We start from the raw sequence: 26,061 nt of genomic DNA, 5'->3' as shown, positions 1-26,061 counted from the left end.
AACTCTCACCAACTGGAACACAATATTTATAAATAACGCTCCAAGAAAGATCTACTCCCACTAAAGCCATCAGCAAGGAACCACCTATCCAGTTAAAGTGTCCAGAATGTATGTGCTCCTTGAACTGAGAGGACCAATGTTTTGTTTGGTGACAGGAATCTTAGGAACTGTTCTTTTTGTTTTATGCCCACACTCACTGGCTGACCCTCCAGTATCATCTTCTGAGGCTATTCCAATGGATGACACCAGCTGACACAACTGTAAAGCAGATCTGTGAACGGATTTTTGATAGGCTTGTAATGTGAACCTCCTTAAGCCTCCACTCTGCTACATGAACGACTGGAGCTGGTGGGCTCCTGTGTGACAGGGAAGCTGAAAGAATAAGCTGCAGGGAACCCATTCTTCAAGTAGCTATTTACCGCAACCACAAAGCACCTTCGACACTATAAATCAGAGGGTTAGTGAGACGCAGAAAGACCAGGAGATCATGTCAACCTCAGGAATCAACTGGGTCAGCTTTCCATTCCAAAAGGCCAGCCCATCTCCTCTGGGCCCTTCAGTAATCACCCAGAGCAGGAAAATTCATTACCAAACGGAAGAATAAAGTCTTCAAAAGCACCAAAACCAATCTGGTTTACACTGTATGGTAATTAAGTTTGAAGTAAACCAGGCTAAGTATTAGAAAAGGCCTCTCCTTTTAAAAGCTGTCTGAGTGCTGAACTGAGAAATCTCAGATGGGCTGCCATCTTCACTGATCCCCCTCAGAACTGGAGTAAGAAAAAGGCACCATCATTCTGCTTTAAAAAGGTAAATATTCTTCCTCTGATAACAGAAAGCTTGCAAAGCAATCTCAACAGCTCTGTAACAGGGTGGCTTGACCTGAAGGGCCAGGAGGCCTGCAGCAAGTCTGCCTTGATTACTAAGGAACCACCCCTGGGAGAGATGAGGTATCTTCTCTGTAAAGATCAGCTGGAAGCTGCAATGAAGGGGGGAAATGCTCAGGGATCAGAGATTGCTAAGATAAGCATGCTCCAGCACAGTCCTGGGAGTTAGGACTGAGACACCAGCCAGATAGGGCCTGCCAAAGCTGGAAAGGCCCCAGGCAGGAAGGCCTGGGAGGAGGAAGAGTAACTTTTGTTTTGTGTGGACTTTCGGAATGACTTGGTTCTGGGATTCTGAGTTTTGTTTGGTGTTTATTTCATATTAATAAACCCAATACCCAAGGAGGGAACAAGCCTGGGTGAAGAGCGAAACTGAGGCAGGCTGCCTGCAGTGTGACCCCAGGCCACACTTTCAAATTATTCCTGCCAACTCCTCAGGAATTATAGTAACAGGAAACGAAACCCACCTTCTTTGATAAAATCCATTGACACCAGTGTGTCAAATAAGCAACGCTTCAGTTGGCACATCCCTAACGTGTTGCCCTGCTTTATTTCGCAGTGCCTTTGTTGTACACTGCACTTTATAGACAAGATCACTAATATCCAGGCACTTAAAATCTAAATTAGACATATATCAATGACAAATGGCAAGCCATGGTGGAAAAGGTTCAGGCGCAGTAAACTATGGGAAAGAAATACTGCTCCGAAAAGAGCACTTTTTCCAAAGAAAGGCAGGCTATATATATTGTTGTATGTAGTCTCGACTATATTTTTTTTAAAAAGGAAACAGGCAAGCAGGAGAGCTGGAGTGGAGATCTGTGATGGAAAGCTAGCCAGGAGGTGATGAAGGCTACTTGTACCAGCACATAAAAGTAGGACTCTGGCAGACAGAGCATCTTGACCCCATTTTGTATTGAGACAGATAATTCTAAGACTGTCTTTGGAGTAAATGGGAGATGAAATGAAGCTATGAAAATGCCAGCCTGCAGTAACATAGATGTTATCAGCCTCTAGTGTCTGCTATTAATATAATAAGGAACATAAGAAATTGCTCCCATCCACCTAGATCCAGTCAGGTTTGCAAAAGAAATAGAAAAGCCGACCTGTGATACGCACATGAATTTCTTGAGTAATTGCAGGTTCAGAAGTGCCTTCGTGAATAAGGGAAGATTATAGGTATAGGCTGTTTAGGGGGTTCTAGCTGGACAATGTAAAAATGCAGGCTATAAAAAGGGTTATTAGTAGTGTACTTGATTAAATAGTATCATCTTATAAGCTTTACTGATTGACAGAGGCCTTGTACAGATGACAACCGAAAGCAAAGTCAACTAAAGCAGAAATGCAGAATGGGACTGCAGCCTTCTGTAGCTAAACTACACATTACCAGGAAGAGAAAACAATCAGTTGCTTTGTTTCAGCCATAAGACCTCCTGGACAGTATTAAACAGAGAAACCAAACAAAAAACAGAATTAACTGGAGACCACTATCGAAAGATTCACGAGAAGATGCTGAAGGGGGCAAAAATGTGTGAGGGTATGAAGCATTTCCTCTTATACTCTCCGTGTCTAACAGTCTGCCTGCAAACACTGACTACTAGCGTACAAAGAACACTCACACTCAAATAAAATGGCAATACCATTTGCATCAAGTTATGGATCTAAAGAAGGGAATTCAGAGGGCAGGCTAACACCTGAAATGTTGTGCCCCCCTCTCAAACACAACCCTTCAATATCATCCCATTAGAATCTTTAAAAGTAACACTTCCTGCAGGAGTTCGATCTCTCCATGTGACATACCAAGGAATCTAGAAGTGGCTGGGAAGGCCTGGTGATAGTGCTCCATGCTGATATACATGAGTCTAAAGCTTGATATCAGATTTCTGCCCCACCCCATAGACCAGTAGAGCCACTGGTTCCACAAAGACAGCCAGAAACAACTTGCAATGCTCAACTTCAGCTCCTCGTGTTGAAATGGCATTGGCAGGCTCTGGTAGGTTCCATTCAAGCCTTCTTGACTGGAAGGATGATGGCTGCAACACAATCTCGAGGACAGGTTGAGGCATTTACAGGGATAATGTGATGATTTGGAGATCTATGTACAACCTATGGATTCTGACTGATTTTATGAACTCTGTCTAATTCCAAACCCCAATGTGTAATAAATGATCCATGGGCTGGATAAGGACTACATAACATAACATACCCCTTGCCCGAAATAACAAAAGTAATCATTATCCTGGACTCCTTAGACTCTGACCAAATCCCAAAGAACACTGCAGACTGGTGAGGAAACCGAGGCAGAGATTTACATGCAGGTGATCTTTATTTTGTCTTGATCCGTTTCTCACTTGTACTAAGTAAAGAGTAATTCTGTTAGAAACCTTTGCAAAAGACTGTGGTAGCTGAAGCAAACAGGCATGTCCCTGAAGAGGTAAACCCTAAGCTAGAGTGCCCACAAGATTGGAGTTCCGGAAAGGACGTTATTAAGCAACTGGGTAGTCTGGGGGTGCTGGCACTAGTTTCATGATTAGGCAGTTGGACCCCAAGTATCATCTCCATGAAGGGTGTGCTGGAAAGAGAATGAGGGTACATCTACTTTGCAGCTGGAGATGCAATTTCCAGCTTGGTTAGACGTACACACACGAGCTTTGATTGAGCTACCACACTAAAATAACCTACAGCAGCACAATGGGTTAGCCTCCCAAGTACACACCTCGGTTCTCAGACAAGCAACTACACTACACAGTCAACACTAGCACATGTTCACCTACCTCCAGCAGCAGTATCCCAGAGCCAGAGGCAGTGACTGAACTCAGTTCAGACTCAGGAAAGCTTAAAAGCACGAAGTAATCACTCCCTAAACTGGGTTAACGGCTTGGAAACATCCTCTCATTAAGCTCTGCTGCAGGAGGCAATCGAGGTATGCATGATAGGGACAATTTCCCTACTTTGAGAGAAGTAGAATGTTTAAAATAGCAGGTTAAGAGTTTTCAGATACTTCTTATACACCTCTCGAGACAAAAAGGTGTTTGCCAGGTATTGGTTTACGATAAGTGAAAGAGGCAGAAAACAATTACTTGACAGATTACTTCCTTCAGGTCAGGTCAACTGAACACCTATTCTGATCAAAGAACTGGAAAGAAAAAAAAAAAAAAAAAAAAAAAAAAAAAAAAAGGCCAGGCCTGAGGCAGAAACCACAGAATTCAGCTGACCATCCAAGGTATCCTGTCTGCCAAGAACCAGGACCTGAGTCTGGGACACAGTAAGCAGATACAAGAGAGACACACAAAGCTGACTTGATAATTGTACCATGCACTGACCCTTAGCTTACTTAAGGATTTCTTGGATAAAGATGCTAATATGATAATGGGCTGTCTATCAGTGACTAGCTGACAGATTACAGTTCAGATCTCTAACACTAAATATTCCTGTTCAGCTACAATTATACACCCCTCTAGTCATTTTGACTATTTCCCATGTTCACCTCAGAAACATTTAATTTCCACTGGGTTCTTTAAAAAAATTCATGTTATAGCAGCAAACTAGCCACTTAAATGCCCATCAGACCAACTTCTAATTGAATCTTAACAAATACACACACACACGTGTTTACTAGCCCTAGCTACAAGTCTACAAAGATGTAAGGTACACATATCTATAATTAGTTGCCTATGCAACTTTACAGCCACTGCTGAAGTGTTGATTTTCTGCGAACATTGATACTTGTCCTACAATTACAGCAGAACTAGTTTCTAGTAAATTGATCATTAAACTCTGCTCTGGTTATAATGCATTTTTGCAGTCTAGTGTCAGAGCATATGGAAAAAAGAGCACTGTCCATCTGGCTAGTTGCGAAAGGCCTGTTATTGTCTTCCTGTGTTGTGGTAAGGAGAGGAGTCAGCCTGCTTGTTGCAACCTGGAGAGATGGAACACCAAATAGGTTGATTTTTTTTTTTAAACTGAAATAATATTCTGTACTTCCACAGTGTCATTTCTAAGCACTTTAAGAACTATGATAGGGAAAAATCACTCTGGTATAAGCGAATATAATACAGCTCTGTCTGACAGCAAAAAAACAAAAACGAACAAAATCAGATTAGCTGCTTTAGTCAACTCATTTAAAAAAGCCTGTGGTATTTAACCAGAAAAGAACAGTCCAGGATTTTAATTTCACCATGAAAAGCACAGGCAATCTGCGTTTACACACAACCATCTGATATTTCATTAAATCCTTGTTTAACTTAAAAAGGAGAGGTCAATGAACTTATTGCTCATATACCATAACAGAGCTCACACCTCATCTGGAATCCGCTACCCTGGCAACAAATGGTTAACACACACACATGCAACTCATGACTTTGGAAATAGTAAATGGAATCCTGTAAACAGAGAAGTGTCACCTGGTGCAATGGAAATAAATTGGGCATCTCCTTCCACTCTCCAACTTTCTTTCCCCAGATCTGCTCAGAGTTCTCTATGCTGTTTGTTCAGTAATTTCACGCTATGCCGCTTAACAATGTGAGCATGGAGGCTCAATCTAAAACTGCACTTCCCAAATGTCACTTGTTTGTGAACACATGGCTGAGCTCAAAATTGCTTTTAATATTAGAGCAGTGCCCGGTGGCGCCGCTGTAGTTAAGGGTTTATCAAAATTTCCATGATTAAACCCCCATTTTCTGGGGTTTACAATTCCAGGAACATTTGCTACAGACTGAAACTTAGTATGCCAGGTTGCAGCAGACCTGAGCACTATTTTTAAAATTTCAAATCAAATTTACGTAGCCATTTCTTTTTTTTTTTTTTTAAGTCTGATGCATACAAAACTTATTTAAGACCTCTTGTGGGTTTTAGGCTTTTCTTATTGCTCCTTTAACTCCAAAACACAATCTCAGAGTTATGACTTCCATTCCACCCTTCCTTATTCTGCAGAACACAGATATAAATAGAATATGGCTTAGTCTACAATCTCAATAAATAATCTGACATCTAACAGGCTGCAAACACCCTAGGGTAGGGTTCAGCTATTTGAGTGGGGAAAGAGGAGGTAACTACACAAGATCTCCATAATCCCATAGTAGCTGGATGTTTCTGCTGTAAAGATCTGCATTTGATTAAATGACAGCATTGACCAAATTGTTATTGTTAAGCTTTGGAGTTTATACCCCATGGAGATTTATCTATAAGAAGCTTTTTCTTTAAGTGTCATAGCATTACACTAGCACTGGTACTAGCTATGGTAAAAACACTGGCATTGGCAAGGCAGCGGGCTTTTATTACCACTGTACGTCTCCTAACTCTGTTCAAAGATGGCCTAGATAATGCAACGATAAACATGCAGTGGATGTTCTATACTAGCGCTCCCACCATTCCCAACCACAGCTGCAGTGGGGCTAGTCTGATAGTGGGAATTTTAAGAAAGCTCAGCATATGTAATATTTGAAATGAGATCACTCATTTCAGCTTGTTGATTCAGACAGAGCACTGCATTGGATGCTATGAAAAAGTTTTCTTCGTGGCCATGAGGGCGGTAAGTTTTTTTTTTTTTTTTTTTTAAGCTTAATTTTTTTTTTTTAAACTGATGCACCCTCCTCCAGATAAGAGTTTATGACATACTGGCCAATCCCTACTCCATCTGTGCCCGCACACAAAAGGATCTGTTTAAAGCTGGGACAGCCAATACTATCATGAATTCCATGGCTTTTGTAGCTTTAAGACAGCCCGTTATCTTACTTTGCACTGGAAGAGGTTTGCTGGGTATTATTTCAGTATAGGTTTGGTTTAATGGCATCTAAAAGATTAAAAAATGAAATTAAAGTATATTAAGTGGCTAGCTACAGCCCAGTCAATACTGCCAGAACCTCCTCCTAACATTCCTCCCAGAGCAATAGACAACTGGCAACTGTACTAATTGTTTCATGACCTGGCCCATCTGGTAGCAAAACAGCAAGCTCTGCAACTCCTTGGCATGTATTTTTGTGAATTTAGAGTCATCACTCCTTGGAAAATTAATGGTAGTGTCTCAAAAACAGAGTTTAGGATTCATGCTTCAGGTCATAAAACTAGTTGGAGGTTAGAAATAAATTTTGTCCCATGGTATATGATTGCTCAGTTAAGCATAGTCTGAAGGTTTAAATCTCTTCCTGAAGAAGCTAGCATTGGCCACGGCTAGAGACACGAGACCAAACTAGATGTAAAATTGATCTGTTCTGATGTGGCACTCATTCTTAATGATAATTACCCCTTTTCCCCGTGGCTAATGACTATATTTTCTAGTGTTTATTACACTGGTGTCTAATCCCAGCCTAATCGGAATGAGTGCGCCTACATCTATGGCTCTCATTCACCACCTCCCCACTATAAGACTAAAAGCAGAGGCAAACTGATAGAGGGAAACAAGCACTGATCACAATGTGACAAGACAGGACAGCACTGGCTGATGAATTCTCTTCATGCCCTGAGCTATATCGGCACTCAGTGGAATTCCCATCAAGTGGCCTCACATCTCCTCCGAACTGTCAATAAAAAAAAAACCCTGCTAAGATGTATGTTTGTGGAGTTAAGGGGAATTTATTTTAGAACAAGCACAGAGTTCAGATGTCAAATTTGTCAGCTAATAATAGATCCCCTGAGACATGGGCTGAAAATTACTGGAAAAATAAACGAGACAGGCGTTTCACCTTTCAGTAGCCTAGAGGGATGGGCATACTTCCTGTAGGATGAGCTGCTCAGACACTGAAGATTATGGCATTTGATAGTCACAGCCAGTCTGTCTGTGCCTGCTTAGGCAAATTCACAGAACACCGAACAGGGAGGGGAAGGAGATGTAGCAAATGAAAGTGCTTCTTCAGGATGAAGTTAGACACAAGCAGCTTTGCTTTCTATTTGGGTAGATGGTATAAATCCAATAAAGAATGACAACTTGAAATAAAAAAAAGACGAGAAGATGAACAGTAACATTTCTTAAAGATATCATGGTTTCTGTGATTTCACAAGTTCCTCGACAGCCTGGTATTGGAGTTATGGAGAGAGATCATATTCAGCCTCTAGAGAGAAAGCAGTGCCTCCCATCACTCAAGCAGCCGTCACTCATGGTGATAAAATGAGCAGCATTGATTAGTTCTGAATAGAATCCTGTCTAGGATGTCCTGACTTGGTTGGGAGGAAGATAGCTGAAGGAACTATGCCTTGAAGATGGGTATGTTAAAGTGAGAGAGCTGTCAAAAACAATAATGTCCCTGGGGAGATGAAAAGAGGGTAAAAAACTTCTATGACTAACCATGCACCTCCTCTTACTCACAAAACACAAGTCATTTCTTAAAGAAAAGTGGACACTTACCTTTTCTGGACCAAACTGAACCTTCACTATAAATAAGCTATACACATTTCAGGATCCCAATCCATGGAACAAAATATTATTTTGATCATTATGAACATTAGTGTTCAGATTCTCCTCCTGAGTCTGAACTATGCTTTTCCTGAAGGATATGCTTGTAGTAAGCTACCCTAGGGCAGAGATTGTTTTCTCCTCTGTGTTTGGAAAGGAACATGGCACATTTTGGGCAATACCCCCAAACTAAACCACCATCAGCACCTGTGTAATCATTCATCCTTTTTCATAGCCTGTGGGAAGGGGATCCTTAAAAGGACCAGAAATAACACACCCCTATTCATACTTTGTACATGGCACCACCACATCTGAGCATGTCACATCACATGATCTAAATACATTAAAAACACTACCCATTTAGGGCAAGACGTTGAAACACTTCTGCCATCCACTAGCTCTATTCATTAGCTTGGAAGGTATTTCCCTTCTGCCATTACTAAGCACTCAGATAAATGAGTATCAAAACAAATGCTCCATATACTGTACCCTGAAGGCCACCAGCTCTAATTCTGGTGAGCTGTCAAAGGGAACAAGTTACACAAAAAAGACCTTCCATTGAAGATACCCTGCAGCTTTCCCTACAGAGTTTTGTCCCAGGAACCAACAGCTGCAGCACTTCAGTTGATTCTAAATGAGATAAAGAGTGAGTAGAGGGTGTTTTCAAGTATTCAGGAGTGAAAGCAAGCTGCACACATTACAGAAATTGAGTTGTTGTCCATTTTTGTTAAGAGTTAAATGGCTACATAAAACTTTCTTTTTTTATTATGCATTTGGGTACACAGCATTAAAATATAGCAGTCACAGGCTATTCTGGGATAATATTTCCCTGTGGAACTTAGTTGGGGTGCCACAGAAAGCTACCAAACCTATTAAAATGTCTCTTATCAACCTCCCATAAAGACCCATATACCAAAGCACTATTCTCCACAGAATGTAACACACATCTCGCATTCAAGAACTAGGACTTTGGGATTAATTAAAATCCCCTCTCATCCTACCCCCCTATTTTGCAAGTCTCTTCTTCCCCTTCCTAGTTACTGAACTATTCAACTACAGCAGAGGTCAATCAAAGGCAACAATTTAACTGGTATGTGGAGAGTATATGTTCTCAGCTGGATAATATTTTCATTCTTGTATGTATCTTAGTGGACACTTCCACATTCATTTGTATTTAAATCAGCTAAAAGGTAGTAAGAACCCACTCATCCAAACAAAGACACTTACTTGCGTAGCCATTTTGCCATAGTCAATCCACCGCAGTGTGGCAAAGTTGGTGGACTCGGCGCAGTTGAAGCCGTGGTTGAATCCCGCGTGGTAGCCGTAAGGAAATGTGATCATAAACTCTCCAGCCTCTTGGGTGATCTGAGAAAAAATAAAGGAAACAAAGATAAAACTGTGATCCCTTGGGGGATATCTGGTGGCCCCGTGGTTTGAGAACAGGGTTATAAACTTAAGGAAATCTGTGAAAAATGAACTTTGTCTCCATCCAGCTTCTATGGAGCATTTGTGTGTGTGACAAACAAAACACAAAACTTTTATTCTAAAGTAGAGAACAGAGAACTGAAAGGGCAGCGGGTGTTCCTGCTGAAGATACATACAGGCATGGGTAGACTAATGGAAAAAGAAAGGAAGTTTGCACAGAGCCTCGCCACGCTAACTAGCTTCCTACACACAGTGTCATCATCCATGCTTATAAATAGTTAATCCTGGTAGATGGGAGGAGCAGACTCTTGGGTAAAAGATAGAACTAACCCCATTGTATTGTTTTTACAGAGATTAAAATACTTCCATAGAAAAGGATGTTAAAATGGATAGTAGCTGTCAGGGAGCTCTGAATCCTTGTCACTTTAAACCATTCAGTTTAAACACCATCACCTGACTCTCAGGGTAGAGTTTAAAATTATAAAATTGGTCCCAGGGTCTAGCATCCCCAATGCCGTAGAGATCTCTAGACAGTGAGTAGTTTGGCTAACCGTAGCACCAAGTCTACGTAAGTGCATAATCTCCAGTTGTCTAGCCATGTTAGAAGGATTAGGCAAAACTGTATTTTCCTCCCAAACATGCCCATAATGTTACTGCTTTCACTTGGAAATGAACCTACCTTTCATGTAGCTTCGCTTTAAACTAATTCACATCATTCACCCACCCCAAGACATTAGCCTCATTCCTACCTGTACATGCATAACAAGGCAAACAATAGAAAAAATGACACTATTATTTGCCTACTTATTAATGTGTATTTTGTTTTTAATTTCATCTATGTACAGTATTGACTTAAGGTACTGAAGGAAGATTAAAAGTCACAGAAAAAAAGCTTTAGAGATGACAGCCGCAATCAGAAAACACTCAAAATTACGTGGTTCCCACAAAAACTAGTGATTTAAAGTTACGGGGGAGTAGGGAAGTGTTGAAAATCTGGCTGATCAGGTTTATATTATAAAGATACTTAGCACTAGATCAGTGATACAACATCTCAGGAAGGCCGGTGGTAGCATCTCCATCTTAAAGATTGAGAAAGAGGCAAAATTTCATCTGACACTGTCTTTCTAATACAAAAAGTGTTGGCTGATCCTTTACTATACGAGTAGTTCTGTGGCTATCAGTTATACTCAAGATACTTCCTATCAAGAGGAACTCATCAGTTCACAGCCTAAAAAGGATTCTAGGAACTTTTATCCATTACTAAAAATATGCCTGGATAGTAAAAGATTGCAAGTTAAAAAAAATTCAACCTTTTGAGGCTTCATATGAGTTTCAACACAATCATGAAATATCAAAATCGGATATAAAGGAAAAAGAGGGGATGGGGGAAGGGGTGCTAAAGTCAGCCAGGTTCTACAAACACTTATGTTTGAAAAGCTGGACGAAGAAAATATTCCCCCTGTTGCAGATTCCCAATTCATCCCTTACTTAGCAAAGCCCTACTCAAAATGGTCTTTCTGGTTGTCTCAATGAACAATGCAAACATCCTTTCAAACTAAGAGCTACTGCACCTCAAAACTTAATCCACCACTTATTAAACAAATGAAGCACCAGCCAGAAAGGAGGTGGAGGAAAGAAGTTTAAAAAGAATGTTCAAACTGCTTGCCTTCTTCAGATCACTGGGAGATCGAAGTGTCCAATCTGGACTAAACTGCATTCGAGCAGTATAGTTCAGAACACTGGTACTTAAAGGCTGTCATCTGAATAGGACCCTCACCACCAAACAAGAGTTGTATGCGGCACATACAATACTGCTTGCAATATTAATGTCTCTTCCTGTTATGTAAGGATTTTTATTCTTCTCAGCTCACCCGATGTAGGACACAGACAATGCATATGAGGGAACTAAATTAGAGAAGTAGAGAGGGACAGACCTGGATCAATGTCTGTGGAAGGATTCAACAAGGTATTTTTAAAGAAAGTTTCCCACTTCTAATAATGTTTGCACAGAACTGAAATACTAACCCCTTCTTGTCTTTTCAATTCTTTATTTTGATGTAATAGTCTTACTGTTAATTGCAACAAAAGCTGTTCCAAGAGGATTCTGTGGGTTTTCTGGGTGAGAGAAACTCAAGTCTGGTCTCTACCCAGCTTCATGGAGCATCCTCCCAACCAGCCCCTTCATAAATCAAGGCAAAGCTGCAGATTGTTAAATTAAGAAGGCGGAAAGATTATGTTCCTGTCAGAAAATCTACATCCTGGTGTCTTCATTTCAAGCCCACAGTGTATGTCCTCCATGTCACCGCTGTCAACATTATCCCAACAATAAATTAGAAAGCACTCAAGATGATGGATAGGCCATGTAGAAAAGTAATAACTATTGAGGGAAAGCCAGCACAAACTGCCACTCATGGAGAAAGCCCTGAATTTACTGACTTCTGCAAGAGCTTGCAGAATAAATGGAGAAATCAATAGGGGATTACAGAAATACACATTTTTAATTATTAAAAAGCTCTAGTATTGATCTGCTTTTTTTCCAGAAGTAAATACCATTACAGAGATTTATAAATGTGTGTGTATTCACTTGTTTGAAGTCTGCCAGGAATTTAGATGAAGGGATCCTGCCTGTATTTTTAGAAGAAGAGAAAAAACATTTGTCTTTCCCTGTAAAATACTGTATTTGAAGCTGCTACTTCTGGTTAGGATTCATCCAGAGGTGGGCTGCTCAGACTAAAAAGTCCTCCCCCCAACCCTTCACTGTTAAGGGCCTTTCAGTGAGTGCCTCAGTCATAGGAGGAGAAGGGAAGCTGTTATGAAAGCACATCCCCTACTCCTTTCTGCAGGTCAGGCTTCTGAGATTTAGACTGTTAAAAATCCCCCCCTGCTTTAAAGGGAGCGTTCAGTCTTCAAAACGGTGCTGTTCTTTATGCTGGTCTCTCTTGGCTTTTAATAGAATTCAGTGACAGACTGACTCTGCTAACACTGGCACAAGACAGACTGCCCTCATATTTCACTGGGTTTTATATATACTCAGTAGAAAGCCTTGTCTGTCGGACACTTGCACAGTTTTTCTTCACAAATCAAATTATTTGGGGGAGGGGGACAGGGGATAACAGCTAGGAAGATGGAAAAGCCCTTTCACCAAGCAGTGAATTGGAAATCACTTTCCATATTATCCCTATGATCATGTTGTTCAATACACACTTCTTGGGATCAGTTTAGAGAGAGAGAGACACACACACAGACAGACACCCTTCTTTTACAAACTGTCTTGCAAGAACACCACTAAATATTTGCTTAGTTATTGATCAGAAACCATTCACTTAGGATGTTCTTTAGCCATCAATATGATTTTTGCACCAAGTAAGTAAACGGAAAAGCAGGCATATTGCAACAGTTTTGCGACGCAGAAGACACCGTAAGCTGGAAAATGCAACAAACTGAAATTTTGTGGGATTTTTTTTTTATATATATACTTTAAGTTTTGGACTTTGACAGAGGTAAAAACAATGTCCTAGCAGGCTGCCTGAATGAAATATCAGAAACTATTTCCCCATTTCCTGATCCTTCTTTGCAGTAGGTCAGCATGACACCGAGGGACACAGTGGCAAATTCCTCTTACTAGAAGATAGTCAAAAAGGTGTACGAGGTTCCTGATTTTTTATTTTTGTCACCATTCTGAGATGCAGCAGCGACCAATCTTTAGGCTCAATTCAGCTGATTATGTTCACCGGGACCTGAGCTTCTAAACTCAAAGATATCAGAACAACAATGTGAGAAGCAAGATCTAGAGTTCAACCAATACAAGCGTGCAAAGGAATGCAAAGGAGAAATCCCTAAAACTTAACAGTCAGATTTTCAAAACTCAACTGCCATTTAGGCTCCAAAATAAGCAACCAGGTGCTCTTCTGAAGATCTCTGGACTCACATTTCAAGGTAAGCAGTGGGGACAGTGAATTTCCAAAATTCTTTATCAAAAGGAATAAATAATTCCCCAAACGGCCACTTATGCATTACCCTCGGACACACATTACCCATATTCCCCACATATTGCTCCAGCCATCCATCTATTTTCTCAAGACAGTGAATTTACACTGTGAGCATCTTAAGAGGATATTCAGATCCCAAGTTTGGGTACTCCCACTGGAGTTTAGCTGTGTAAATCAAGCATTTATGTGCTTCCATTTGGAAGTTGGGCTCCACAAGTGAAAGTATGAAAACACATTAAGGATCCAAGTTTGCTGACCTCTTCTGAACAGCAATTTAATATGGACCAGTGTGCGCAAACTGGGCCCCAGTCAAATGTCTGATGCTGAACCACAGGCGTCACACTGCATCTCACAAGCTTCCACTGCACTGACAGCAAGTCCATCTGAGAAGTCAGATGATTGCACTTCAAATTTCATTCATCACAGCCTTTCGCTAGGAAAAATGAAGCAGCTTCTGGAGCAGCAAATTGAATGAATTCATAGTCTTGACGCTGTACAAGAGCCAGGATCTTTTATTTCCAAACGGATATTAATTCCATCTCAAAGTATCGTGGGGGGGCCTTTCAACTCAGTTCTGTACTCTGTCTCAGACACTAACTCTAGCAAAATCCTTACTTTACTTAGAAGAAAGCATGGTGGCAATATTCTCTTCAGAAATGGGGACGTAAAGAGGATGAAAAAGGACAAAATTAATAAGACACACACCACCACCACCACCTCCACCCTTATGTTTATGTTGGCAGAATGCTTTGGGATGCTCAGATGAAAGATGGTACTCGAGTACTAGAAGTACTTTACAAAAATTTGTTTCAGCCAAGCCCTGAATGCTAATTTTTAAACAGCCACCTGGTTTTAACTGATAGTATATAGTTTACATAACAATGCATTGAGAAATGAAGTATTCTATTCCCCAGACTGCTTGCCCTGAAACGGTTTCCTTTAAGCAGAGGAGAGAAGCCCCAAGCTGTCAACAAACCTACAGACTTCTCTTAAAACAGCCTCTGTACATACCCGGTCAAATGGGATGCCATATTTCTTCAAGATGGAGGGTGAAATGAGGGTCATCTTGTGGCGAAGGAAGGCATCACATCCCTGAGAGCTTCCTGGGAAAAATCCTGCAGAGGGATTCAGAGGAAAACAAAACATCACCACAGGCAGATTTTCCCAGCTAGATACACCCATTAACCAGCAAACAGACAGCAAAAATGTTAATCTGCCCAAACATTTTGTAACAGGTATACAATTGCAGGTTGCGGCAGGATAAGTAGCAATGCGCTCATTGCCTAAAAAATAGTGACAGGGACAACAGTGGTCTTGAAATAGCAGTCTAACAAGTATTACCCTTTCGCAAGAGAAGACCAGCCTCCTGAACGCTACTGAAAACTACAGAGGAAGGGGTGCAAGACACCTCATCTTGCGCCATACTGATGCTTTATCAGTGCTCCCCAGAAATACATGATCAGGGGCCTCAAAATTCCAGTGTCAGCCATCTTCCCTGCAACCTATGATTTTCCTGGCCTGAGACCTTAGGATATTCCAACCTGCTACAGGTTATCCACAAAGCACTGCCAATAAGGTTTGCAGCTCAAATATTGTACACTGAGCTCTAGGAAAGTGATTACTAACTAGGATAGGGTTACCATATTTAAAAAATAAAAAAAGAGGACACTCCACGAGGCCCTGACCCCACCCCTTTCCCACCCCCGGTCCCGTCCTAACTCCGCCCCCTCCCCTGAGCGCCCCGCATTCCCCCTCCTCCCTCCCAGCCACGTGAAAAGGGCTGCCCGAGCGCTACCGGCTTCACGGTTTGCCGGGCAGCCCCCAGGCTCTGCGCTCCCGGCCAGCGCTTCCCCAGCGCAGCTGGAGCCCGGGAGGGGAAGCGCCCAGCCGGGGGTGCAGGGTCTGGAGGCTGCCCGGCAAACCGTGAAGCCGGTAGCTTTGGGCAGCCCCCATGCCTCGGACTTTGGGCAGCCCCCATGCCTCCAGACCCTGCTCCCCCGGCCGGGCACTTCCCCTCCCGGGCTCCGGCTGCTGTGCTCCTCCCCTGACTCTTCGGCTCTGTTTAAGAGCCGAGCTGCCCGAGCGCTACCAGCTTCGGGCAGCCCCCGTGCCTCCGGACCCTGAGCCGCCGGAGCCCAGGAGGGGAAGTGCCCGGCCGACGGTATTTTTCCCGGACCTGTTCGGCTTTTTGGCAGTTCCCCCCGGACGGGGGTTTGATTACCAAAAAGACGGACATGTCCAGGAAAAAACGGACGTACGGTAACCTAAACTAGGATCTCTCACAAATACTGTCTGGTCACTGCCTACATATACTCCCATTTCCAAAAATATAGTGTCTGAAATTTAAGAACAAAACGTTCATCCTCACTCTTAGAAGTTGTCTACCTTATACGGCCCCACAATCACCGTAGTATCGGCGTGCCTCACAATCTTTAATGGATTTAACTTCACAGCACCTCTGTGGGGTAGGAAAGAGCTAGAATCTCTATTTTACAAATGGGGAACTGAGGCACAGAGGCAAAGTGACTTGCCAGAGGTCACATACGGCAATAATTGCTGTACTTCAGAATGATGCCTAGGGCATGGGGTAAAAAGAGAAACAAAACCCCACACATTTAAGAACCGTCCACTATATTTTATTACTGTTACCCTCATCCTCCCTCCTAGTGCTTGTCACATACATTCGTCTTAAACTGTCTTAAGCCCTTCAGGGCAGGGACCATATCTCCTAATGTTTTTATAGCACCTAGCACCATGGGAACCCCCAAACCTCACCGAGGCCTTCAGGCACTAACAATATAAAAAATAACAAGCCTCAGTAAAGCTTGTCACCCTCCTTGGTCTTCTACTGATGTGCCTGCCCTTTATCCTTCTGGACTTACAACACTACTGCATTGTTCTCAAACTTATTTGATCACACACACCCCTTCTTTGCACCTGTAGTACTTTACGCCCTCACTCCTCATGCCACACAAGTACATAGACCAATTAAAAAAAAAAATCAACATGCAACTCTCACTAAATATTAAAGACAGTAAAGCATTGGTTCAAACAGAACCAACAATCCATTGTAATAAGAGCAAAAGCAAAAACTGATTGTGGTCAGCGCTTACAATGAAACGCACACCATGTTGTAGCAAATGGATTAACACACACACAGCAATGACTTTGCATAAAGCTAGGCAAGCTTAACAGTCAAATGCACAGCGCCATCTGAGGACCTGGTATGTCTGGAGGAATCAGCTTTGCTAGTTATTCACTGCTGTGGGTAAAATGTGCGCAGCAGTGAGGTGACTTCCCCCCCCCCCCAAAAAAAGCGTTTCACGTCACCTTTACAATACATTTTGTACTTCCAGGGGAGCCCACCCCCAAGTTTGAGAACCTTTGTTCTAGACAATGTTTCCTATTGCAGATGGCTGATTAAACCAATCCAAATTAGGGGTGGAAGGGGAAAAAACACCGGGGGGAGGGGGGGGAGAGAGATAATATAACCAGAGCCCTGGAAACAAAACTAAATTGATGGCATGTACTGGAGGAGGTTTTAGAAAGTGCAAAGGATTACTGGATTCCGGCAACATTTTTTTTTAAAAACACTAAAAGCATTTCAATTAGAATTATGACTGCCTGCCACCCAGTTTGTCGTCCCTCTCTGCAGTTCCTCTTTTTAATGCACAGTTTAAGTGGCTCTCATTAAAGCTACTAATAAAGGAGCACATTTTAAGTGATTAGCACCAATAACGTGGCAACACATTAACGTTCTCTCCATGGGCTCCACAACTCTCCCAGAGAGCCCATTTATAGCTCAGCTATTCATTTTCCATATTAATCGCAAACTCATTTCACTGTACCAAACATCTCCATAATACAGTCCATTGACACACCAGTCGGGGGGAGGGGGATGTTTAAAAAGTGACATTTTCTTTTCTGGACTAAAGGGATGGTGTGGGTGGGGAATGGGGGAGTCCAAAATGAAAGACCAGGTCATTAGCAATATATCATTGGTTTTTGTCTCATTGTCAGTAAAAAGTATATTACAAAAGAGAATTTGAAAATATCCCTTGACTTATTTTAGTCTGGTATAAAATTCCATTTCTATATGACATCTGCATTTATGGGCTTTTTTTTTTTGATGGCTGAAATGGTAGTTTCTAGGAAACCTGACACATGACCACAGACAAAAATTGTATGATCCATAATTGCTTTGAAGCCCTAATTTCTCAGGTAGTTGTTTTCACCATGTTCTCTCTGTTTATATAGTGTCATTGGTGTACATGGCTCTTAAAAGCCAAGAGAACAAGACTCCCTTCCCCTGGGAAGCCCATACACATTTAGACTAGTCTTGACCCCTGATTGGCTTTTTCTGGTATGACATGATCGGTAAAAATGTTAAGACGATCAGTGAGAAATTTTAATATTATAAGTGCATTTTGGTGGTTAGCACCGGATTAAAAACTGAATAGAAAACAGTTTTCCAGACTGTCTATTTTCCCACCCTCTTTTGCATAATGACTGAACAAGGGAGACACATCTATATGATAATGACTGCTTGAAATCTATAGCTGAAAGCTTGCCTCACTAAATGGGAGATTTGGTTTTTAGTTAGTAATTCCAGAGCAGGGACTTTGGTTGGTACTGACTCCCTACTCTACAGAGCCATGTGTGCCTATAATATTTGTAAGTACAAAGAGATAGAACTCCATGGGGGGGGGGGGGGAAGGGGGGAGATAAATATCCTTTCTGGAGCCAGTCACTAAAACAGAGGAGCTTCCCATACTAGTCTTCTCCCATTTAAAATCCACACCACTATTACTTCCCAAAATGGCGATGCTATGCTGTATCCACACCAGTGAGGTGCTGGTGCCATAATACACTGGAGGTGGATAGCAGCACGTGGGCCAACCTTAGTGGCGTGTCAGGCAGGTGTATATACACAATAGTGTTTTAGCAGCTGACGGTGAGAGGCTCTCTGGGAGGCTAGCAAAGTACAAGAGGCCTGGTTGGAAATGGTCCTTGGCAATGCATATGCACCCCATCACCCTGTTGTCAATTTCACAGGCTCAGTTGGCAGGCAGCTCTTTAGATGTCTAAAGCCTGCAGGGGGTTATGGAATCTAACAAGAGAAGACACCCATTCCTGTAAAACACAGGGATTCCAGGGCAAACCCTGTAAACGGGGTAATTCCTGGTTTGGAGGGATATAGAGAAGATCTGGGTTAAACCTATAAACCATTGTATCTGAATCAGTGGAGCTCAGGAGAGTAGGGAAAATGCTTTTGTGATCCAATGGCAATGTGAGGGATGTCAGATTTCACCTGCTGATTCTGTTATGGGGCTATTCTTAGTTTCAGTGAGCACAGGCTCTCATGATCACAGAAAAGGCACACAAAATTCTCTCACAGGAACTCTTTAAGGTTATATAGAAGGAGGTGGTAGAAGGAATATAGGATCCCATCAGCAAAGGCCTTTCAAATCTAAGTCATACAGAATAAATGTGATAGGATGCTACCCTTTAAGAATTCTGTGACCATGTTGCAGATGTCACTGTTACTTATCCTCTCCTTTTTCTTTACATATTAATAAACTGTCTAACATTTCTCATCTGTTCTACCTTCCTCTTTTAAGCGATTCTAAAAAGAGTGGAAAACTGGATGAACTGTCACTGGGAAGACTAGAGTACACATTTAAGAGCAGAACATGAAGGGAACTCTTTTCATGGTATTAAGCATAAGGTTACTACATGGTACTTGGCTGGGAAAGACCTATTAAATTGAAAGGATACAGTGCTTTGTGGGACCCAGCTCTGTCGATGTTTCAGCTCTGACTCCACAATGCACTTGAAAAAACTTACACTTGAATATCACTTGGCTATATCAAACTCTATTCCTTGCTACCCTTCCCCCTTCTGTTCCCTTATTTTTAATCAGATGAAAATAACTGGCTCTAGAATACAGCACACTCAGGAAGAGCGCGCCCCATTGTTGCAGTTAGCCTTGGTTGTGTCCCCGCATCTTTTTATTTTTTAACATGAAGTTTATTATAAAGGAGAGAATCTGTCCTGTAAACAGTAACCGGAATGCCACCAAAGAGGGTATGCATGTCATTACATACATCATGAAGAGAGAACTCCAATAATTATAGCCCCTGTATCCACCATTACTGAGATTGTAAGCATTTTTTTTTAAATTAAAAATGCTCAGCAACAATCAATACAAATGCAGTTTGTATTTAACAGACTTGTGAGGGTAGCCAAAAAAAAAAAAAAAAAACAACCCACTACAATACTCTCCTTCAGAGTTTCTCCTAGCAGTAGGGGAAGGGAAGCTGCCATAGAAGCTCTAGTGATGGCCCTCCACATAAAGGGATCAGTAGAGCTCTCATCTCACCAAGGCAGGCTTTAACATGGCATCAATTGCAAATGGAGATGCAAGCTGGGTTTCTGATTGAAATTCATGCCCAGGACAACAGAGTGGTTTGGTCTCAAAAGCTCAAAATGAAAGGTTTTATCATCAGTTTTAGTCTGGCCTTGGTATGTCAGGAAAGTGTGGCTATGAAAAGCCAGCTGCACCAGTATTTACTGTTTACAGAACTAGTGATGAGACAACAAGGTTTCAGCCCTCAACAGCAATGACTCTGGGTCTAGTACAGCCAATGCAAATTCATTGCACAGCTTTTAAACTACATTCAGTCTCAGTAACAGCAACATTAACAAAGCGGCAGCTAAAGCTTACCTTTTGCCAGGCGTTCCAATCGCTTGCCGTGTTCTGGTGGTATGGCATACCTAGGGAAAAAACAAAACACTCATCAGGAAAATAAATGCCATATCTCAAATCAGAATACAGTCTCAGAATGGAAACAGATGGGGGCGAATGTCATCACTACTATAGTTCAGCCCCAATCTGCAAATGAAAGAAGGAAGTACAAACAAAAAAATGTAGAAGTGTGAAAGATATTGATAAAAACATGAATACAATTCTAGGAGGAAAGCCAGATTGTTACTGAAGGAGCTGAAGTTCTTGGCAACTTCGTAAGAGTTCTTTTTTTCTGCAGTATTATTATTATGTAGCATCACAAGATGTCACAGAGAGTGACTCATAAGCTAGAAGAGAAAGGTTTTAAATTAGATTTAATGAGGTAAAATGGTGATACAATGCAGCGAAGCCCAGGAGTAAACAAGTATGGAAAATGAATTAAATGTTCTTTAGTAGAAAAGTTGCATACAAGATAAAACTGAACTTAACTGATAAGAAGCTCTAGGCTAAATATCTACTTTATGAATGTAGATGGCCTTTATCTAAGTAGTATCTAGGCACTCAACATAGGCAAAAGTTCAGCAGAACATATGGGACAGGAGCCCAGTAATTTATATGCTTATTTTTGATCTACGAGATTGTCCCAAGGGTTACAAAATCCTCTATTCAAACAGAAGAGAGGATGGTTCAGTTCTAAGTACCTACCTGTTTCTTAGCCAAATATCATCAAAGGCTACACAGAGCTAGAAATGGGCCTCTCCTCTCTTGGGAAAGGGGCAGAGAGGGCCATAATAGATACTTAATATCTGTACTACCACCAAAAACATTAAAAGAACATTAAGGTCACAGTCACAAAGTCAATCATTTAGAAGTTATGACGTGCCACAATTTCGGTTGCCTATGCTGGTTAAAGTTTGGTAAAATTATAGGCAACTGAAAACTGTGTCTTATAACAGGAAGAGTTGGGCAATCCTAATAAGCAGTGCTACCAGCTCTACCTATTTTGGGGACTCTCAATTACATTAGAAAGACTACATTCCTTCTAGAGGCCAGTCCCCTTCACATTGTTCCTCAGTTCTAAGACAAGAGAGTCATTTATCCAGACTGCAAAGAGTAACAGAGGGGAAGTCATATTTCAAACTTTCTTTGTATGAAACCAAAGTGAATTTCCGCACATAGCAATCTGGAGGTGCATGATCTAATGGAGAGAGGATAACAGGCGGTGCTTCAAGATTTAGCCTCTAAGCTGATTTAAACTGTCAGCTTTAAAAAAAACCAACAACACAATTTTCCAAGAAAAACACCATGTAGCATTTAATATTACAGAATAAGATATTAATGTGCTCCCAGTACCTTTTGACAGAATTTTAAATTGTATAATTATCAAACAATTTCATTTGTCTTGGATAAAGCTAGGAGCTTTTCTTTTTAAATGGCCATTTATCACTTACATAAAAGTGATAAAAATAATCCTAATCCAAAACTCCTTTGTGGGATTAATGTCCCTTAAATATGGGAAATGAAACATTCCATTCCTTCTGGGAAAATACTGAAGGATTGGGAAAGAACTAATTTATGTCTACAAGGCTGCTGCTGATTAATGTAATATCCCCAGTCTACAATGCTACTTTCACTTAATTAGTGCCTGTAATTGGGAGTTGTAAAGATAAGATTAATTGAATCCAGAGGATGTTAAAAGTTTAATACATTGAAACATGGTCATTGTGTTATCTGAAACTGCAGCCTGCAAGAAGCTGAGCTGAGTCCATGGAGAGCCTGAATAAGAGTTGCTTGGATAGGAACACAGCAGAACTGAATTTCCAGTGCGCTCAAAACACTAAAGCGTAAACATCTATAGGTCAACATCCCCGCCGCCACCACCAAACTCGCAGGTGCACACAGTGCAACAATTGGTTCAAAATTTATAAAACTTTCTACTCTGATCAGAGTACTTAAAGAAGAGGTGCTGTGCCATCTTACAGATTTACTCTTGGCAAGCAACAAAATCGGTCACAGTGGAATTAAAAGCAGGCCAAATTTTGCCTTCAGTTACACCCAACACAATCCCACTGAATTCAGTAGGGTTGCACTGATGTGTTTGTAGCGGGAATTTGGCCAGCTATGTTTTAAGATCAAAAAAGAGGAAAACTTTTCCTTTCAACTGTAAGTACTGTGCAGATTTGAGCTAACAAAGCCTATGTGATCAGACATGAAATTATCAATCAAAAGGCAGAAGAAAAAGGAGGTGACAGAAAGATTAGAAATGGCCACAATCAAAAGAATTACTGTAATTATATCAGTGAAAGGTCTGGCCATCATAGATGGCCTAATAATGACATTATCCTCCTGCATTCACTTAGCTAGCACTATGAAAAATGGCAATTGCTTTAGGGATAAAATCTTTGACAGATGTAGCTGAAAAAAACACTACCGTTCAACAGCAGCTGCTGTAACTTGTTTCAGGTACTGTACCCATAGCTTGGGCTCTGGTCAACAACAGAACATTTTTAATTTCCAAAACCGATGCTTTACTATACACCATCTCTGCAGGTAGAACAGGATTACTTTCTGTACATGATCCTCTTCCTCATGGCACGGGCATCACTTTAACACTTGGAGGAGATTTCTACCTAGTGCTAAACAGTAATTTAATTTCACATTTAAAGCACTCTAGTTCTCATGCTGAGAGACAGATAGCTTTGATGTTTGTCCTCAGGTTAAAACATCAAAATGTCATGGAAAATCAAAATACTAATTCATTAACCTCAGGATGAGGTGTCAAAACAAAGAGATGTCAACTGCCCAGAAACAAAGCTGGTCTACACTGAAAAGTTACATCGGCATAGCTGTCTCTCTCAGGGGTGTGAAAAATCCATCCCTTGAGAGATGAAGTTAAGCTCAATGGAAGAATTTTTCCATCAACCTAGCTACAGCCTCTCGGGGAGGTAGATTACCTACCTTCCCATTGCTGTAATAAGGCTATGTCTACACTACCGCGGTAAGTCGAACTACGCTACGCTACGTACGAACTATTCACGTAGCTGGAGTCGACGTACCTTAGGTTGAGTTACCGCAAGGTCTACACCGCGGGAGGTCAATGGGAGAAACTCTCCCGTCGACTTACCTTACTCTTCTCGTTGGGGGTAGAGTACAGGGTTCGACTGGAGAGCGATCTGCTATCAATTTGGCGGATTTTCACTAGACCCGCTAAATCGACCGCCAGTGGTCTCAGCACCTCGATCCCAGCTGTAGTGTAGACACAGCCGTAAGTGTCTACACTGAAGTGCTACAGCAGTGCAGCTACAGTGCTGCCGCTGTAGTGTTTTAAGTGTAGACATAGACATAGCTTCTGCCAGTTGCTCCAAAACCCCTTCAGCATTGCAGGATTTATTCATCTGACCAATAAGTGGCCACAGCAAGTTTTGAGAGATAACAGTCGTACACCTCTATCATCTCTCTAGTTTTCTGCTTTGGTGGACCAGTTGCCTCCACCTCTCTAGAGAAGCATCCTGTAGGGCACACAGGTTAACAGTAAGAGATGGCCATTTATTTTAGAGCAAAAAGGGCCTGTTTTTTTATGTTGGCAACTCGTGGGTCCTAAAGCAACTCTGGTATGAAGACAAGTAAGTGTATTTAGCATAATACAGTGTCTGGCACTCTATAAAGATCTTATTAGACCTTTCCCAGAACAGGGACAATTCCATTCCCTATGTCTTCCTTTGCAAGCCACACATACCAATCGTGAGTTAAAATTACATGTCTCTTCTGGCCACTGAACTAGCCACTTCTATGATGGGCAGATGCAGATTGCAAGAGACAGACAGGAAGGGTTTCATTAAACCCTCTAATCAAAAGTAACACCAAATAAAGTGTTGGAGCTCTGAATATGTGCTTCTTTCAGGAATAAGATTTGTCAACAGATAGAGTCCTGCATTGACAATTAAGGGAATTGGCCCCCTCAAAAGCAGTGTGAAATCTAATAAAATCATAGAAATGTAGGGCTGAAAGGAATCTTGAAAGATCATCCAGTCCAGCCCCATGCACAGAGGCAGGACCTAGACCATCCCTGACAGGTGTCTGCCTAACCTGTTCTTAAAACCTCTTGATGACGGGGATTCCACAACCTCTCTTGGGGCTGGTCTACACTGGGGGGGAGGTGGGGAGGATCGATCTAAGATACGTAACTTCAGCTTCGTGAATAGCGTAGCTGAAGTCGAAGCATCTTAGCTAGATTTACCTGGGGTCCACACGGCGCGGGATTGACGGCCGCGGCTCCGCCGTCGACTCCGCTACCGCCGCTCGGGGATCGATATATCGTGTCTCGTTAAGACGCGATATATTGATCCCTGATAAATCGATCGCCGCCTGCCGATACGGCGGGTAGTCTGGACGTACCCAGGGAAGCATATTCCATTGCTTCACTATTCATATAGTTAGAAAAAATTTCCTAATATCTAACTTAAATCTCCCTTGCTGCAACATAATCCTATTATTTCTTGGCCTGCCTTCAGTGGACATGCTAACCATCATCTTTATAACAGCCCTTAACGTATTTGAAAACTATGTTCAGGTCACACTTCATTCGTCTTTTCTTAAGACTAAACATGCAGTTTCTTAAATCTTTTCTCATAGGGCAGGTTTTCTAAACCTTTTATCATTTGTGTTGCTCTCCTGTGGACAAACCGGACAGACTCCAGATCTTTCTTAAAGAGTGGTACAACGCTCCAGATGAGCCCTCAGCATTGCTGAGTACAGCAGGTCAATTACCCCCTGTGGTCTTATATACAACAATCCTATTAATACACCCCAGAATGATAAACTTTGCAACTGCATCACATTGTTGGCTCATATTCTATTTGCAATCCACTATAACCTCCAGATACCCGTCAGCAGTACTACTGCCTAGACAGTTATTCCCAATTTTATAGCTGTTGTAGGGTGACCAGATGTCCCGATTTTATAGGGACAGTCCCGATTTTTGGGTCTTTTTCTTATATAGGCTCCTATTACCCCCCACCCCCGTCCCGATTTTTCACACTTGCTGTCTGGTCACCCTAAGCTGTTGGTTTGATTTTTTCCTTCCAAAATGTAATATTTTGTTTTTATTTGCATTTCATCTTGTTCATATCAAACCAATTTTCCAATTTGTCAGTCATTTTGGATTCTAATCCTGTCCTGCGAAGTCCTAGCAACCCCTCCTAGTTTGGTATCATCTGCAAATTTTATGAGGACACTCTCCACTCCTTTATCCAAGTCATTAATCAAAATATAGAATAGTACTGGACTTAGGACAGACCCCTGTGGGACCCCACTAGATAGATCCTCCAGTTTGACAGCAAAACATTGATAACTCCTCTGACTACACTCTTTCAATCAGTTCCGCACCCGCTTTACAGTAATTTAATCTAGGTCACATTTCACAAGTTTGTTATAAGAATGTTGTGAGACAATGTTTAAAGTCTAACTAAAAATAAAGATATATGGTGTCTAGAATTCTGCCTCCCACCCCATCCACTAGGCCAGTAACCCTGTCAAAGGAGGAAATTAGGTTGGTTTGGCATGATTTGTTCTTAACAAATCAATGCTGGCTATTACTTATAACCCTATTATTTTCAAGGCGCTTACAAAATCGAT

At 41.6% G+C, this 26,061-nt stretch overlaps 1 protein-coding gene across 10 annotated transcripts in view; it reads right to left on the bottom strand.

Moving 5' to 3' along the window:
* Positions 1-26,061, bottom strand: part of KDM4B (lysine demethylase 4B) — a 165,998-nt gene that overhangs the window by 68,295 nt on the left and 71,642 nt on the right. For all 10 annotated transcript variants that reach the window (XR_010594959.1, XR_010594960.1, XM_005281166.5 and 7 more), the window contains exons 6-8: positions 20,407-20,456; positions 14,691-14,794; positions 9,493-9,630 (exon numbers count right to left, since the gene is read on the bottom strand). Coding sequence is in view for 8 of the 10 variants with exons in the window: in XM_005281166.5 (XP_005281223.1) it covers positions 9,493-9,630; positions 14,691-14,794; positions 20,407-20,456 (292 nt within the window). In the remaining 2 variants the exon portion in view is untranslated. The remainder of the gene's footprint in view (positions 1-9,492; positions 9,631-14,690; positions 14,795-20,406; positions 20,457-26,061) is intronic.

This window comes from Chrysemys picta, chromosome 25, assembly GCF_011386835.1.
Source record: "Chrysemys picta bellii isolate R12L10 chromosome 25, ASM1138683v2, whole genome shotgun sequence".
Lineage (NCBI taxonomy): Eukaryota > Metazoa > Chordata > Testudines > Emydidae > Chrysemys > Chrysemys picta.
This window is presented reverse-complemented; position numbering and strand designations above follow the sequence as displayed.